This window comes from Eubalaena glacialis, chromosome 17 (assembly GCF_028564815.1).
Source record: "Eubalaena glacialis isolate mEubGla1 chromosome 17, mEubGla1.1.hap2.+ XY, whole genome shotgun sequence".
NCBI classification, from domain to species: Eukaryota; Metazoa; Chordata; class Mammalia; order Artiodactyla; family Balaenidae; genus Eubalaena; species Eubalaena glacialis.
The window spans coordinates 6,512,703-6,525,897 of NC_083732.1; the positions used below are offsets into that span (position 1 = coordinate 6,512,703).

At 39.6% G+C, this 13,195-nt stretch overlaps 1 protein-coding gene across 7 annotated transcripts in view; it reads left to right on the forward strand.

Annotated features, from left to right (window-relative positions):
* The first annotated feature begins 225 nt into the window (after positions 1-225).
* The window catches only part of UBXN2B (UBX domain protein 2B), a 44,152-nt gene continuing 31,182 nt past the window's right edge, over positions 226-13,195 (forward strand). For all 7 annotated transcript variants that reach the window (XR_009697648.1, XR_009697647.1, XR_009697649.1 and 4 more), the window contains exons 1-3: positions 226-334; positions 5,883-5,986; positions 11,360-11,510. Coding sequence is in view for 2 of the 7 variants with exons in the window: in XM_061171663.1 (XP_061027646.1) it covers positions 248-334; positions 5,883-5,986; positions 11,360-11,510 (342 nt within the window). In the remaining 5 variants the exon portion in view is untranslated. The remainder of the gene's footprint in view (positions 335-5,882; positions 5,987-11,359; positions 11,511-13,195) is intronic.

The following is a 13,195-nucleotide window of genomic DNA, read 5'->3' on the forward strand; positions in this document are numbered from 1 at the left end:
GGGGCGGCGCCCAGCAGCCTCCGGGTTTACGCAGAGGCTTCTTGGCGGGGAAATTCTGAGCCAACTTCCTTTAAGGAAAGAAGCGGGACCGCACAGGTGGGCGGGCGCCGGAAGAAGGGCGCGCCGGGGCCGGGGGAGGCGGGGGCTTGCAGGGACCGCCCCGCCCCGCGGTTGCCAGGCAACCGGCCCCGGAAGTCGCGGGAGACGCTTCGGCGGCGGCGGTGGCGGTGCCGGGAGCGGGTGAAAGATGGCGGAGGGCGGCGGCGGCAGCGAGGCGGGCGAGGAGGGGCCGAGGGCGGCGGGGCCGCGGCCCCCGAGCGCGCGGGACTTGCAGGTGCGGCGAGCGGCGAGCGGCGGGGCGGGGGCGCGGCGTCGGGGACGGCGCGGCCGGGGGCGTGTGGAACCGCCCTGGCCGCGGCCGAGCTTCCCCAGACCGGCCCGGGGACCGAACTGTGATTCCGGCGCCGCGGGTCCGCCCCCGGCGGCACGCCGGGCAGCGGCGTCGGTGGAAACAAGTGTCCGAGCCCGGCTGTCAGTGGTGCCCCTGCCTCGTTTCCCCTCCACCCCACTTGCAGTTTAAGAAGCAGCTGCTGATGTCGAATGGCGTTTGGGAGGTTAGGGGGCAGTTGAGTGCTTCACCGGTTGATGCTCCGGTCAGACTCACTGCAGAAGAAAGCTCTGCGGTGGCCGTGGGGAAATCGAGTCACAGCGTGGGCTGGTTTGATCTTGTTTGTCTTGCATGCTGTTTGTGGCTCGATTACTTAACGTGTAAAAAGGGTTCCTTTTTATCAGATAGCTTTTCCCTTTTAAAGGGGTGAACTAAAAAGTATTTCATCCTACGGCTTGCGCAGCCTAGTTGTAACAGCTTAGAGTCTAGAAAACATTGCACATAAGAAACAGAGAAATAAAACTTTGTAATGTTACAGGACCTTGACATTAGTTAGCTAAATACCAGCGCACCAGATCTTGCTCCGTCAGATGCTTCACACTACTCATTTTAGAGGGATTTTTTTTAACTCTCTTTGTAAGATCATTGATAAAATTCAAAAAGTAAACATCTGTAGGGAGCTATAATTAAAAATAAATGACACTCAGTCCACAAGCCTTGGTAGAAAAGTTCTATTACTTCATTGTTACACCTTCATTCTATTTCTTTGAACAAACATACATTGACCACCTGCCTTGTAACATACTGCTAAGCTCGGGAATGCAGAGATAAATAGGACCTCAAATCCACAGTTGGTGCTGGGACACTGTTGAAGGGCATAGAAGTATAAAAGACATTTCTACCTATTTTTGCAGAAATAAGATACGCATATATTTACCATAACATTTTGAGATGGAGTATGAATTAGTGCCAAAATAAGCAGTGCATAAAATGACAAATTTGGAGAATGGAGAGATCGGTGTCAGGTTAGGAGATGAACTCAATGTAGAAGAGTTCCAGTGTTCATAAGTCAGTTCAGTAGCAGTAAACAGAATCAAGGGGCAGGAAGGTCTCATCCACCTTGTATTTTCTGTTGAAGACCGGTATCACTAAGAGGCAGCATGGACTGTCAGGGAAAAAATGGAGTTTCTGGTCAGAACAACTTCGGTTTGCATCTTGACCCTGACACTTAGTAGTTATGTGAATATCGGGAAAATGTCTTAACCTCTCTCATCCTCAGTGTCTTTATCTGTGAACTAGAGGTGATGGTGGTGTCAAGGATGAAATAAAGAAATGTCTATAAAGTGTCTGTTCAGTCCCATATTATCCTAGATCAGACTTGCTTAGTAAATATTTGGTTCTTTTTCCCTTAAAGGAGAAAAATACTATAACTTTCACTGGTTAGTCCATGCTAATGCTATTAAACTTAAAACTGTGTGACTTAATATCCTTTCTCTAATTTAAATCTATTTCTTCTTTTTATGTGAAAAATGAGAACAGCTTGGTTAATGATCACCTGATACTTGACAAATTTATACTTCCTCCACTGGATTAAGATATGATAAATTGTTGGAGATATTGTGGTAGATGTCGCCAATTGTGAGAATTCCTTCCTTTCCACCATCAATTAGAAAATAGGGTTTTTTGGGGTTTTTTTTTTTTTTCCATCCCCTGTCTACCTTCTGGTAGGTAGGTTCAAGTAGATAACTGATTTTTTATGAATGTGATTTGGAATATCAAATACACTAAGTATTCATAATGTTTCCCTTAGAATTTAATAAGAATGTGAAGAATTTGCAAAGAAACCTGAAAACAACCAAGTGATGGCATATGAAGAAATAGAGTATGTATCAAAGATTTAAAAGAATTGGATAATGTTGTCTCCCCAGCTGGTTTCTTGGATATTGGTTATTTGGGGATTATTTTATTGTTTAATCTAGCCATGCTTATTTTAAGAGTTACCCATTTGGTTCAATTTTCAGTAGATACTCCTTAACTTTCCTGACAACTCGCTCTCAGAGTCTTTCACAGTATAATTGGAAATAGCAAAAGTACCACTAAGTACCTATTTCTTAGCTGCCATGCAGTGTAGGGTTTGTCGGCATCTACATTAGGAGAGATTTCCTCATTCACCGCAAGAGGAAAGATGGATCGTCGTCTCCCAAAAAGCCTCCCAGCACCGTGAGCCTCTGACTCACAAATTCAGAAATCTCCCATGGATCTCACACTGAGAGTAGATCTTAGGTCCTTTCCTCCTCCAAAATTGGGAACATTCAGTGGGAAAGTTTGGGATAGGATTGTTAGTGACAGTACTCACCCCCAAAACCTCAGTGTTCATTAGTGTTTGTGAACATTTCCAGAGCCCTTTGTCTCTTCTCATGCCCCTCAGTCCATCCACACAACGGGGTTAACAGTTAAGGCATTTGATCGTATGCTTCTGTCCCAGGTTTCCTCCAGAATGATATCAAAAGAAAAAGATTTCTGTTTTTATTTCTTTGTTTACATATAGGTTGGAGTTGAGGAGAATTGGGGCTAATAACTTCAGTACTTCCTAGGGTTCCGAGTGGGCTTTGGATGGGGCAAAGAGGGGAGTTCTGTCAGTAAGAAAAGTGTACAGATGTCTGGCACTGTGTTGCACTTGTCACAGGTACCCCCGTCCTATTGATGTCAGTGTCCCGTATCGTTGGTTCTCAGTTTTAACATACATCAGTCCCCTGGAAGACTTGTTTAAGCACGGACACCGGACCCCAGCCCTGAGTTTCTGAATCACTTGGTCTAGGTTGGGGTTTGAGCATCTGCCGTTTTCAAGGGTCCCCAGGTGGTGCTGATGTTGCTATTCTAGATTGAAACATCTGTGTTATCCCTCCTGGCAGTTGTCCCTCTAAGACTGGGAATTCCAGTACTTTTCATCTTTTGCTATGTATTTGATGTTCTCACCCACAATTTCAGGTTCTTTTCTCACATTCTTCACATTTCAAATTCTAGAGGAAAGATTATCAGGGCTTACATACTTTATTCTCTCTGTGTAATTGAAATATCTTCATAATCTAGTTGTTTAGCTCATGGAAGTCTGTCCTGATAATTCACCGTGCATCTTTACTTCACAATGCATACATTTTTATCTCTTTATTTGACGGAGATTTTATTGTTGTTTTCTACTGGTTTTAACCAGTGCATCAGTTAATTTCCTCTTCTGATGTGGTGTCATTTGCTATGTCAAATAATATACATTAACTTTGTTTAAAATATTTGCTTATGAACTTATGCCATATGATGCTTCAGGTACATCATGGATCCTGGCATTAATTCCCTCTAAATATCATTCAGTTTCCTCTAAGTTAATGATGTACTGGTGATAACTTGGACCTTTCAGCTAGGTGGACTCCCTGCTGTAATGTAATTTTCTCCATATTCCTATATTGTTAATATATATTCCACATTCCATGGAGTCAAAAGGCATTGTTTGCATTATTCATTTATTTTATAGAAGAAGATTATTTGATTGACAGGGTTTATTCAAACCTTCTTAAAGCAAAAAGCAAGGTACAAAACTATAGCAAATATCTCAGTTTTTAAATCTATAACATTATCTTTGTCTCTTTATGATTCATGTTGAGTTGTAGTCTACGTAATTCAACAAGAATTTGTCAGGTGCCTATCATGTGCTATGTTAGAAACAATTTGGGAAACCTAAATTATAGTAGGGGCGATGAAATAGTAAGAAAAGTATACAAGTGATGACAATGTAATGTTTAATATAAATGTGCTATAAGGATTTGGAAAAGAAATACCACTTTAGTTAAGAAAATTAGAAAAGGCTTCGTGAAGGATGCCTGAAATGGGCCTTTGACATACAGATAACATTTTCATTGATGGGAATAGGAATAGCATAAAAGTAATTCATAGAGCAATATTATCAGCTCATGAGGAAATCCATAAAGGAATACGGTTTTGAAGAAATTTCAGGGAGGTAAAAATTTCTGAAAACTTTGGGCCCAAGTAGTCAGAGTGTCTGTCTGTCTCTGTCTCTGTCTCTCTCGTTTGTTTTGTGGTGGGTTTTTTGTTTTGTTTTGTTTTCTCCTTTTGGAGAGGATAAGTAGGAAAAGACCGTAGAAGATATATAGATAACACTGCAGGAAGAAAAGAAACCTTGGGGAAAATGAAACACTGACACAATCATTGCTGAGCATTTCTTAATAATATCTTCTGGTAATGGAGCACTTGCCTTGTGCTTCACATACATTATGTAATACCTCTAAGGGATTTTTTTAATAGGCATTAAAAGATGAGGGAACTAAGGCTCAGAGAAGTTAAATAATTTGCCCAAGCTCACACAGTAAGAGCCTAAGTTAGGATTTTAATAAGTCTTCTAGGCTACACAGCACTTTTATAATTAGGATTTCCTGCAAAATTTCCGTGTTAAAAATATGAAAGTTGACATATGTGTATGGGGTGGAGGTAAAAAATTAGGTGGGAAAAATAAAGACTTTCATTTTTGTTTTCTTGTGTGCATATTTTAAAGGTTGATTAATGGAATCTTCAGAGAATTAACTTTGCCCCAGTTCCCTATTTTTCTTTTCCTACTGAGGAAAGAATCCCTGGAGATAGTTTTCATATTTCTCATGTTTCTAGAAGGGGCACTTCATCTGGGTTTTGGGGGGATTTGGGGATTTTTTTTTGTCTTTTTTTAAAAAATTTTCCAAAGATTATGGTCATGCCAATTATAAATAGCCACAAGGGGCATAAAGGAAAGTTTTTGAGTTGTCCAAGGAAGTCAGAAGTGGGAATAAAATTACTTATATGATAATGAAATATTTTGATAACTTCTTAAAATTCCAGTTTCAAAAACCATGCTTTATTTCATTTTGAAGATGTCCAGCCATATATCTATAAAGCGTAATTTGGTAATATTGCTTTCTAAAAGTTTTATAAACTGTGTATATCATTCATTGAAAAGAAGCTCCTTTTCCTAAACTTGATGAAATTTATATGTCTGGTAAACTTTTAAGTAGAATAATTTTGGAATTATTTTATGTACTCAGATTTTGAAAACTTGAACAGCTAAGTGAAATATTTTTATGGGATCTGATGAGAGCAAACTGACATTAGTGTGAAACATCTTCAAGTATTTTTAAAAGAATTGTAGGTCCAACTTTGAAAATGATCTGTTACCAAATAGTTTTTGAAACTGTTGAATAGTTCATTGAAAGTAATTAAACAATTATTGTAACTTTAATTTATTCTACTATATGTGGCATTTTGGTTCGTTTTATAAATGAGAGATGCAGTGGTTTTATTTTGGAAGGGAGTCATCTTCTGAAGCGGCAGCCTTCATTTTTCATTAGACATCTTTACTACTCAATTACAAGTTAATTTTCTACTCATAACTTGTCATTGTGTAGAAGGGTTTATTTCTAGTGTTTTTATACTTTATAACAAATCTGTTATTCTGTAGTTGGCCTTGGCAGAATTATATGAAGATGAAGTGAAATGCAAAGCTTCCAAATCTGATAGACCTCACGCTACAGCCTTTAAAAGCCCACGAACACCACCTCAAAGGTAAGTTTTGTTTTGTTTTTTAAACTTGTATCCCTTTTTAGTTCACTAATCCCACATTATTTTAAATGGCCCTGGGAATTTATTTTTAACTATAACTTCTTAAAATAAGTGTTTTTTAGATACTATTTCTGAAACTTTAATAGTCAGAAAGCCAGAAGAAACTTATGGGAAAATTATATTAAATACTTAATATTTTGATAGACATCACATAGCATAATATACTGAATAGTATTTTTCTTGGGCACCGTGGTTCTTTTTTGAGTCATTGGACTCACTGAGGATCTGATGAAAGCTATACCCCCTCTCCCCCAGAACAAGACTTATGTACAATTTTTTCCGTCGTTTTTAAGGGTTTTTGTGTTTCTTAAAGCCCATCCATGGAGCCCCTCTGTGTCTTCTGTCCTTCATTTAAGAATCTATAACTTCAGGAATCTGTCTTTCCTTCTGTTGGGTGATGACCCATCTAATAGTGATCTTCTAGGTAGTATTTGCTATTGTTAAAATCCCTGAACTATAAAAACCACCAACAGTGAAGTTTTAAGAGATGAGAACCAGGTATATTTTATTGTCATGAGTTTTCTTGTTTCCAGGAATGTTTTCCTTAATGTCCTTTTAGTACGGCAAATCTCATTACGGGGGAGAAACTTGAATTTTCCCATTATATCTCATTTTCAGAAAGTCTGTTCTTTTATCAAAAGTTGAAAAATTCACTGGCAGTTATTCTTTCTTTTTTTGTTTGTCACTAGTCTACCTTCTTTCTTTCTGTAGGGGAGGTAAAATGACATCCCTTTCGGGACCTGAATGGAAAGAAAGAATAATATATATAATTTTCACCCCAACTTTTTATTTTACAAATTTTAAAATCCATAGATAATCAAAGATAAGGACAATGAATATATGCTGTGTCTGCTCCGGTATTCACCAGTTGTTAACATGTTTTATACAGCAGTACATTGGTGCACACGCTGTCTTTTACTCAACCATCTGGAAGTAAATTGCAGCCATCATAGCACTTCATCCCTAGAGGCTTCAGCCTGCACCCCCTAAGAAGAAGCCCACACTCCTTTATAACCTTGATAACACATCACACCTTAGAAAATGAACTTGATGAAATTTATATGAACACTAGAAAATGAACACTAATTGCATAAATCATTTAATCCGTAGTCTATAGTCAGATACTCTTAGAGCCTTTCGGGTTTAGGATCCAGCCAAGGACCTTGCATTCCACTGATGATGCCTGTTTGGTATCTGAATCCAGAGCATTTTTCCCAACCTTTCTGTTGTCTGCTTTTAGCTCATCTATATAATCTAAAGCTTATTACATTGACTTTGAAGAGCCGGGGCCAGATGTCTTTTAAAATGTCCCACATTCAAGGTCATTGTTTCCTCACGATTAAATTCTTGTTAAACGTATTTGTTAAGAACACTAGTTAGTGATGTTTTCTGCTATGTATTATATCACATCAGGAGCCATATGGTTTCAGGTTTTCCCACTATTGGTGCTATGTTCACTTGGTTAAGGTGCTGACCACCACACCACTCCATCGGAAGGTACAGTTTTTCCTTTATAATCTGCAGGTTGGTATCTTGGCACTGTTTGAATATCCTTCCCTTTCATTTAATTCTTATTTAATATGTATGTTTGTCTATGTGTGTATGCCTATACACACATACATAGACATATATATATAATATATATATAAAATATTATATATTTTAACTGCTTCCTTAATCTATACAGTCTCTGAAATTTTGAAAGCGCTCAAAATAATAATGTACCAAAGTTTTACTCATTAACTATTTGGCCACTGTTCCCCAGTTTGAACAGATTTTGAATGACTTAATTTGTTGGTATAACAAATCAAAATATTTGACTTCTTAAAACAAGATTAGTGTATTAATATTTTCCTTGCTATTCGAATATAATCTTAAGATACTTCAATGAGTGGTTTTTTCTCTTTTATGCTATCTGAAACAGTGTTGCCGTTAACAGTTATAATTTGATAATGCAATTTTTAAGGACTTTGTGCCTCAGATTTGATTTCTAGAATTATTTACATATCCAAAAAGAGGAGCTGCCTTAAATATATTGGTTGATGCTTTTACTATGTTTAATCTGCTTAAAATACAATATGAAGCAAATTATTGGCAATGTTTTCTTCTTGCGAAGTGTGATATTTTCAAATACTAAGTATGCAGTTCTCTTGACTTCATATTCAGCATTGACATCTGCCGGGTTTCATTGCATGTCTACCGCTTTGTCTGGTACAGAAAACAGTCTTAATTAATGGTCCACCTTCTTGGACAACATTAGATATCAAAACATTCATCTGTTCATTGTCATTTTAAGCCAGTATATTTTCACTGTGTACATAACGTGAAACTTAAGTACTCTAGACGTCGTGTGATCTATTTTTAATTTACAAGAGGAGGGGCAAGATCTACAGAAAAACTCACAGAAGTTAGCCTGACACCTGCTTTTACATATTCATCCACAAAAGCTTCTCTGTCACAAATAGAACTTTAAAAATGTGAGTCTTCTTGTTCAAAAATGTAAGAACTTAAAAAAAATGTCCCCTACAAGTCATGAGACACTAGGATGGTTTTGAGAATTCAGTAAGTGTATAAAATGTCTAGCACAGTGTTGGTACCTAGCTGGGCCTTAAAAGATTATTAGGATGTGTATAAGCACAGAAGACAAGGAACGAAATAGGCCCAGAAGAAAAAATAATAAAAATGCCAAGAGCGAGCCAGAAAGGGGCAGCAGAGCTTGAGTAGACTCGTGGCAGGTGAGGCTGGGTGGGCGGGGTGCTGCCGTGTGTGCTTCGTGGACGTGGGGCCTCAGCGTTCACCCAGAGCCCCTCTCCGGGAAGGGCCGCGAGCTTGGTTTGACGCTTTGTATGACTGTCCTGAAATTCTCAATACACTTTGAGCAAGGAGACTCCTACTTCATTTTGCCGCCGGCCCACACATTATGCATCCAGCCCTGATGCAGCCACATCACGGCCAGCCTTGACGGCCAAGGAGGGCTGCTCTTGTGCGCAAGGCAGGGGGAAGCCAGTGTATGTTTTTCACTGTAGCTTTTACCATAAAAACTATAGTAGAGCGATAAAGCTTTGATTCTGGACATAGACACACCTCAGTTTTCTATCTTTTTTTTCTCTCTGTTCTGATAAAGTTTTGCCTGTGGACAAGTTTTTTTAATTCCCTAAGCTTCAGTTTTATTATTTGGAAAGTGGGGATAATGCCATTGTTATGAGGATTAAATGAGCAGTTGATAAATGTTAGTTATTATTACTATACTTTTGGGAAAGTAGGTCTGGCAGTACCATATAAGGTAAATTGTAATGGGAAGAACAAGATAAGGAGACAAATCAAGAAGAAGACAACTGCAGTAATCCAAAGAATGTGGTCATAAAATTTGAGGTTAGGATGGTGTCAGTGGAATGGAGCAGAAAGCGGTGAAATTGGTGTGGGATACTTTCAAAGAATTTATTGTAGAAACGTGATGACGTGGAATATAGAGAGTAAGTGAACGGGAAAGAGGGAAGACTGAAAGCTTCTTAATCTGGTATCCAGGGAAAATGTGATCGTTAATGGGAAGAGATGAACTGGATTCAAGTAGGTGCTTTTCAGTTCAGCACCGGGCCGTTAAGTAAGAAGGTCTAAAGACATATATTTGAGAGTCCTCTGTATAGAGGAGGTTGCTATCTATGGGAGTGGACAAACGTTGATGATCAGATGAATTTAAATAGAGAAGGAGAGTCAATTATATAGGCATACTTATGAAAGAGGAGAAGGATGGATTGTGGAAAACAATAAAACTTCTAGAAGAAAATAGACCCTGAGGTAGGCAAAGATTTCTTATACCGGTAATAAAAAATCAGTGACCGTAAAGAAGTTAGTAAATCTTTTCCTAAGTCAGATTTTTCCTGTAAGGTCTTTCTGACCAAGGCTGAGAAAAAGGAACTCTATCGTTGTACTTTGCCAGATTAGGGACAGGAGACAGGAGGGAAGGGGCTACCACAGGAGTAGCTGCAGCAGGAAGCTTTGCTTCCCCTTCCCCTTCCCCGCTCCCCCTCCCTTCCCCTTCCCCTTCCCCGCTCCCCCTCCCTTCCCCTTCCCCGCTCCCCCTCCCTTCCCCTTCCCTGCTCCCCCTCCCTCCCTCCCTTCTCTTCCCTTCCCTTCCCTTCCCTTCTCAGTGCTGCCATTTAAGGCATCTGCTGTCAAGCGCCTTCTAACACTGACCCCTGTCGTAAGAGCCTGCCGTGGCAGCGTTCGGCCTTGCTTGTCTGTACCGGGCCCTCTGAGCATCAGCTGGGCAGGAAGCCTTCCGTAGGCTCCTGCTCTGGGTGACTTAGTCCTCAGTGTACTTGACCAGAGCACTAGCAGCTTGGAGCCCACCCCACCCCCCCCTCAGTAGCTGTGAGCTGGCCTTGTTAGTGGCGTAATGCTGGTGTCCACTGTTCTCCGTGTAGATCTTTCTTCCACTTACAGTGAATTGAGAGCTGGGCTGCCCTTCCCTTTCCTGCTTAGTTTTGCATATACTAATTTTGGGAAAGTCCCGAAGGTGACTTCTATTCCTAGACTCCAGTGCTGATATAATTTTCCCCCTTTGTTTTGTGAGTCAGTTCAGTGCAAATTGGGAACTGAATTGGAGGGTATGGGTAGTCAAGGATATGAGCTTTGATTGTCACCTTATTCTGGAAGTCTCCATGTTGATATTTCATTGGTTATATTTTCTGATATTCTTGATTGTAAAAAATCTTGAAAGATAAAATAGGGTACTAATTTATGTGAAGGAAATGTTTATATTCCCTAGGACCATTATGAAATAGAAAAGAAAGGAGAAATTATTCACTACATAGTTAACACTGAGAAAATTGTTTGTGGTCTAAGTTATTTACCTTTAACACAGGGAGGTTATAATTTTTCAATGAGAACTCTCTGAGGAGTAAACTGTATGTGTAGCCCTGTGGTCCAGATTTAGATATTTACAGCATCTACATATAGAAGTCTCTTCACTGACCAGATCCTACTGAATGTGGATTCCTCGGGGGAAGAGGCTTAGCTTCTGGTTGTCAGCTGTCAAAGAGATTCGAGTGATAGATAAGCAGTTACAGAGGGTAAGTGAGGAAGAAACAAACTAGTTAGTTCTCAGGGGGGATGCTGAACTTGCTACCAGAATCTCTGCAAACTACTGATACTACTTAATTCCTTAATCCCGTTTTTTAAAATTAAGTATTTCCACAAAGGCCTTAGAAATGGCTCTCTTTAAATAAAAGTCATTTCCTAAGACTGTGTAGCTTTTTGCTTTAAAGTAGTTTATGTTTGTATTCTGTTTTTATTCATGAACTGTAATGTTTAAAGGTTCTATTCAAGTGAACATGAATGCAGTGGATTACATATAGTTCGACCTTCAACTGGGAAAATTGTGAATGAACTTTTCAAAGAGGCAAGGGAACATGGGGCTGTCCCTCTGAATGAAGCCACAAGAGCTTCGGGTGATGACAAATCTAAGGTAAGGGCTGAATTTTTAAAACTAAATATGCTACTGGGACTTCCCTGGTGGTCCAGTGGTTGACTCCAAGCGTCCACTGCAGGGGGCGTGGTCAGGGAACTAAGTTCCCACATGCCACCCAGCGTTGCCAAGCAATAAAATAAAGAAATAAATAATAAAAGATAAAAGCAATGTAACATTAAAGTTTAAAAAAAAAACTAAATTTGCTGTTTATATATTTGATCTCCTAAAGATTTTTATATTAGTTGCAAACATTGTTTTTCTAACTGTATATTTGTTTCAAATATTTGCTTTATTTTTATGTCTATATAATCTTTCTACAAATGGTCGAAAGTTGAGGCAGTTTCTTAACATTTCTATGAAACTTCTCTGTTTACCTTTTTATCTTGAAATAATTATAGAGTCACAATAATTTGCCAAAGAATGCAGAGAGGTCTTATGCACCTTTCACCCAGTTTCCCCCAGCGGTTGTTACATAATTATAGTTCAGTGGCAAAGGAGGAATTTGACCTTGGTGCAGGGTTTGTGTGTAGGTCTGTGCCATTTTATCACAGGTGCAGATTTGCGTGGTGACCTCCTCGATCTGGATGCTGTCCATCATCACGACAGTCTCCTCTTGGTGGCCCCCTTTAGAGTCACTGCCACCGCCCCCGCCCTCAGTAGACCTCTGGCCACCACTAATCTGTTCTCCATCTCTGTAATTTTGTAATATCGAGAATGTTATACAAATGGAATCGTACAGTATGTGACCTTTTAGGAGTAGCTTTTTTTCACTCTGCTTAAGCCCTTGAGATCCATCAGCTATTGAGTGTATCAGTAGATCCTTCTTTTTTATTCCTGAGTAGCGCTCATGGTGTGGATGTACCACCGTTTGTTAACTCTTCACTTATTGAGGGAAATTTTAGGTGTTTCTAGTTTTGGGCCATTAGAAATATAGCTACTGGGACTTACCCGGTGGCGCGGTGGTTAGGACTCCATGCTCCCAATGCAGGGGGCCCGGGTTCAATCCCTGGCTAGGAACTAGATCCCACATGCATGCCACAACTAAGAGATCGCATGCCTCAACTAAGGAGCTGGCAAGCCGCAACTAAGGAGCCCACCTGCCACAACTAAGACCCGGCACAACTAACTAACGAAATGAATAGAAAGAAAGAGAGAGAGAGAGAGAGAAAAGGAAGGAAGGAAGGAAGGAAGGAAGAAAGACATATAGCTACTGTGAGCAGTTGTGTTTTTGTATGTAAATAGTTTTTATTTCTTTAGGATAAATGCCCAGGAGTGCAGCTGCCTGGTCGAAGGGTATGTATATGTTTAGGTTTTTAAGAAACTGCCAAACCGTTTTCCACCGTGTATGAGGGATCTGGTTTCTCCGCATCCTTGCCAGCATTTGGTAATATCACTGTTTATAATTTTAGCCATTTTGATAGGTGTGTAGTGATAACTCACTGTGGTTTAGATTTGCGTTTTCTTAATGGCTAATCAATCATGTTCAGTTGCATTTTCCTAATGGCTAGTGATAGTGAACATCTTTTCATGTGCTTATTTGCCATTATCTTTATTATCCTCTTCAGTAAACTGACTTTTGCCCATTTTCTAATTGGATTGTTTGTTTTGTTACTGTTGACTTTTGAGAGTTCTGTACATATTTTAATAGGTATGAGTCCTTGGTCAGATATATGGTCTGCGGA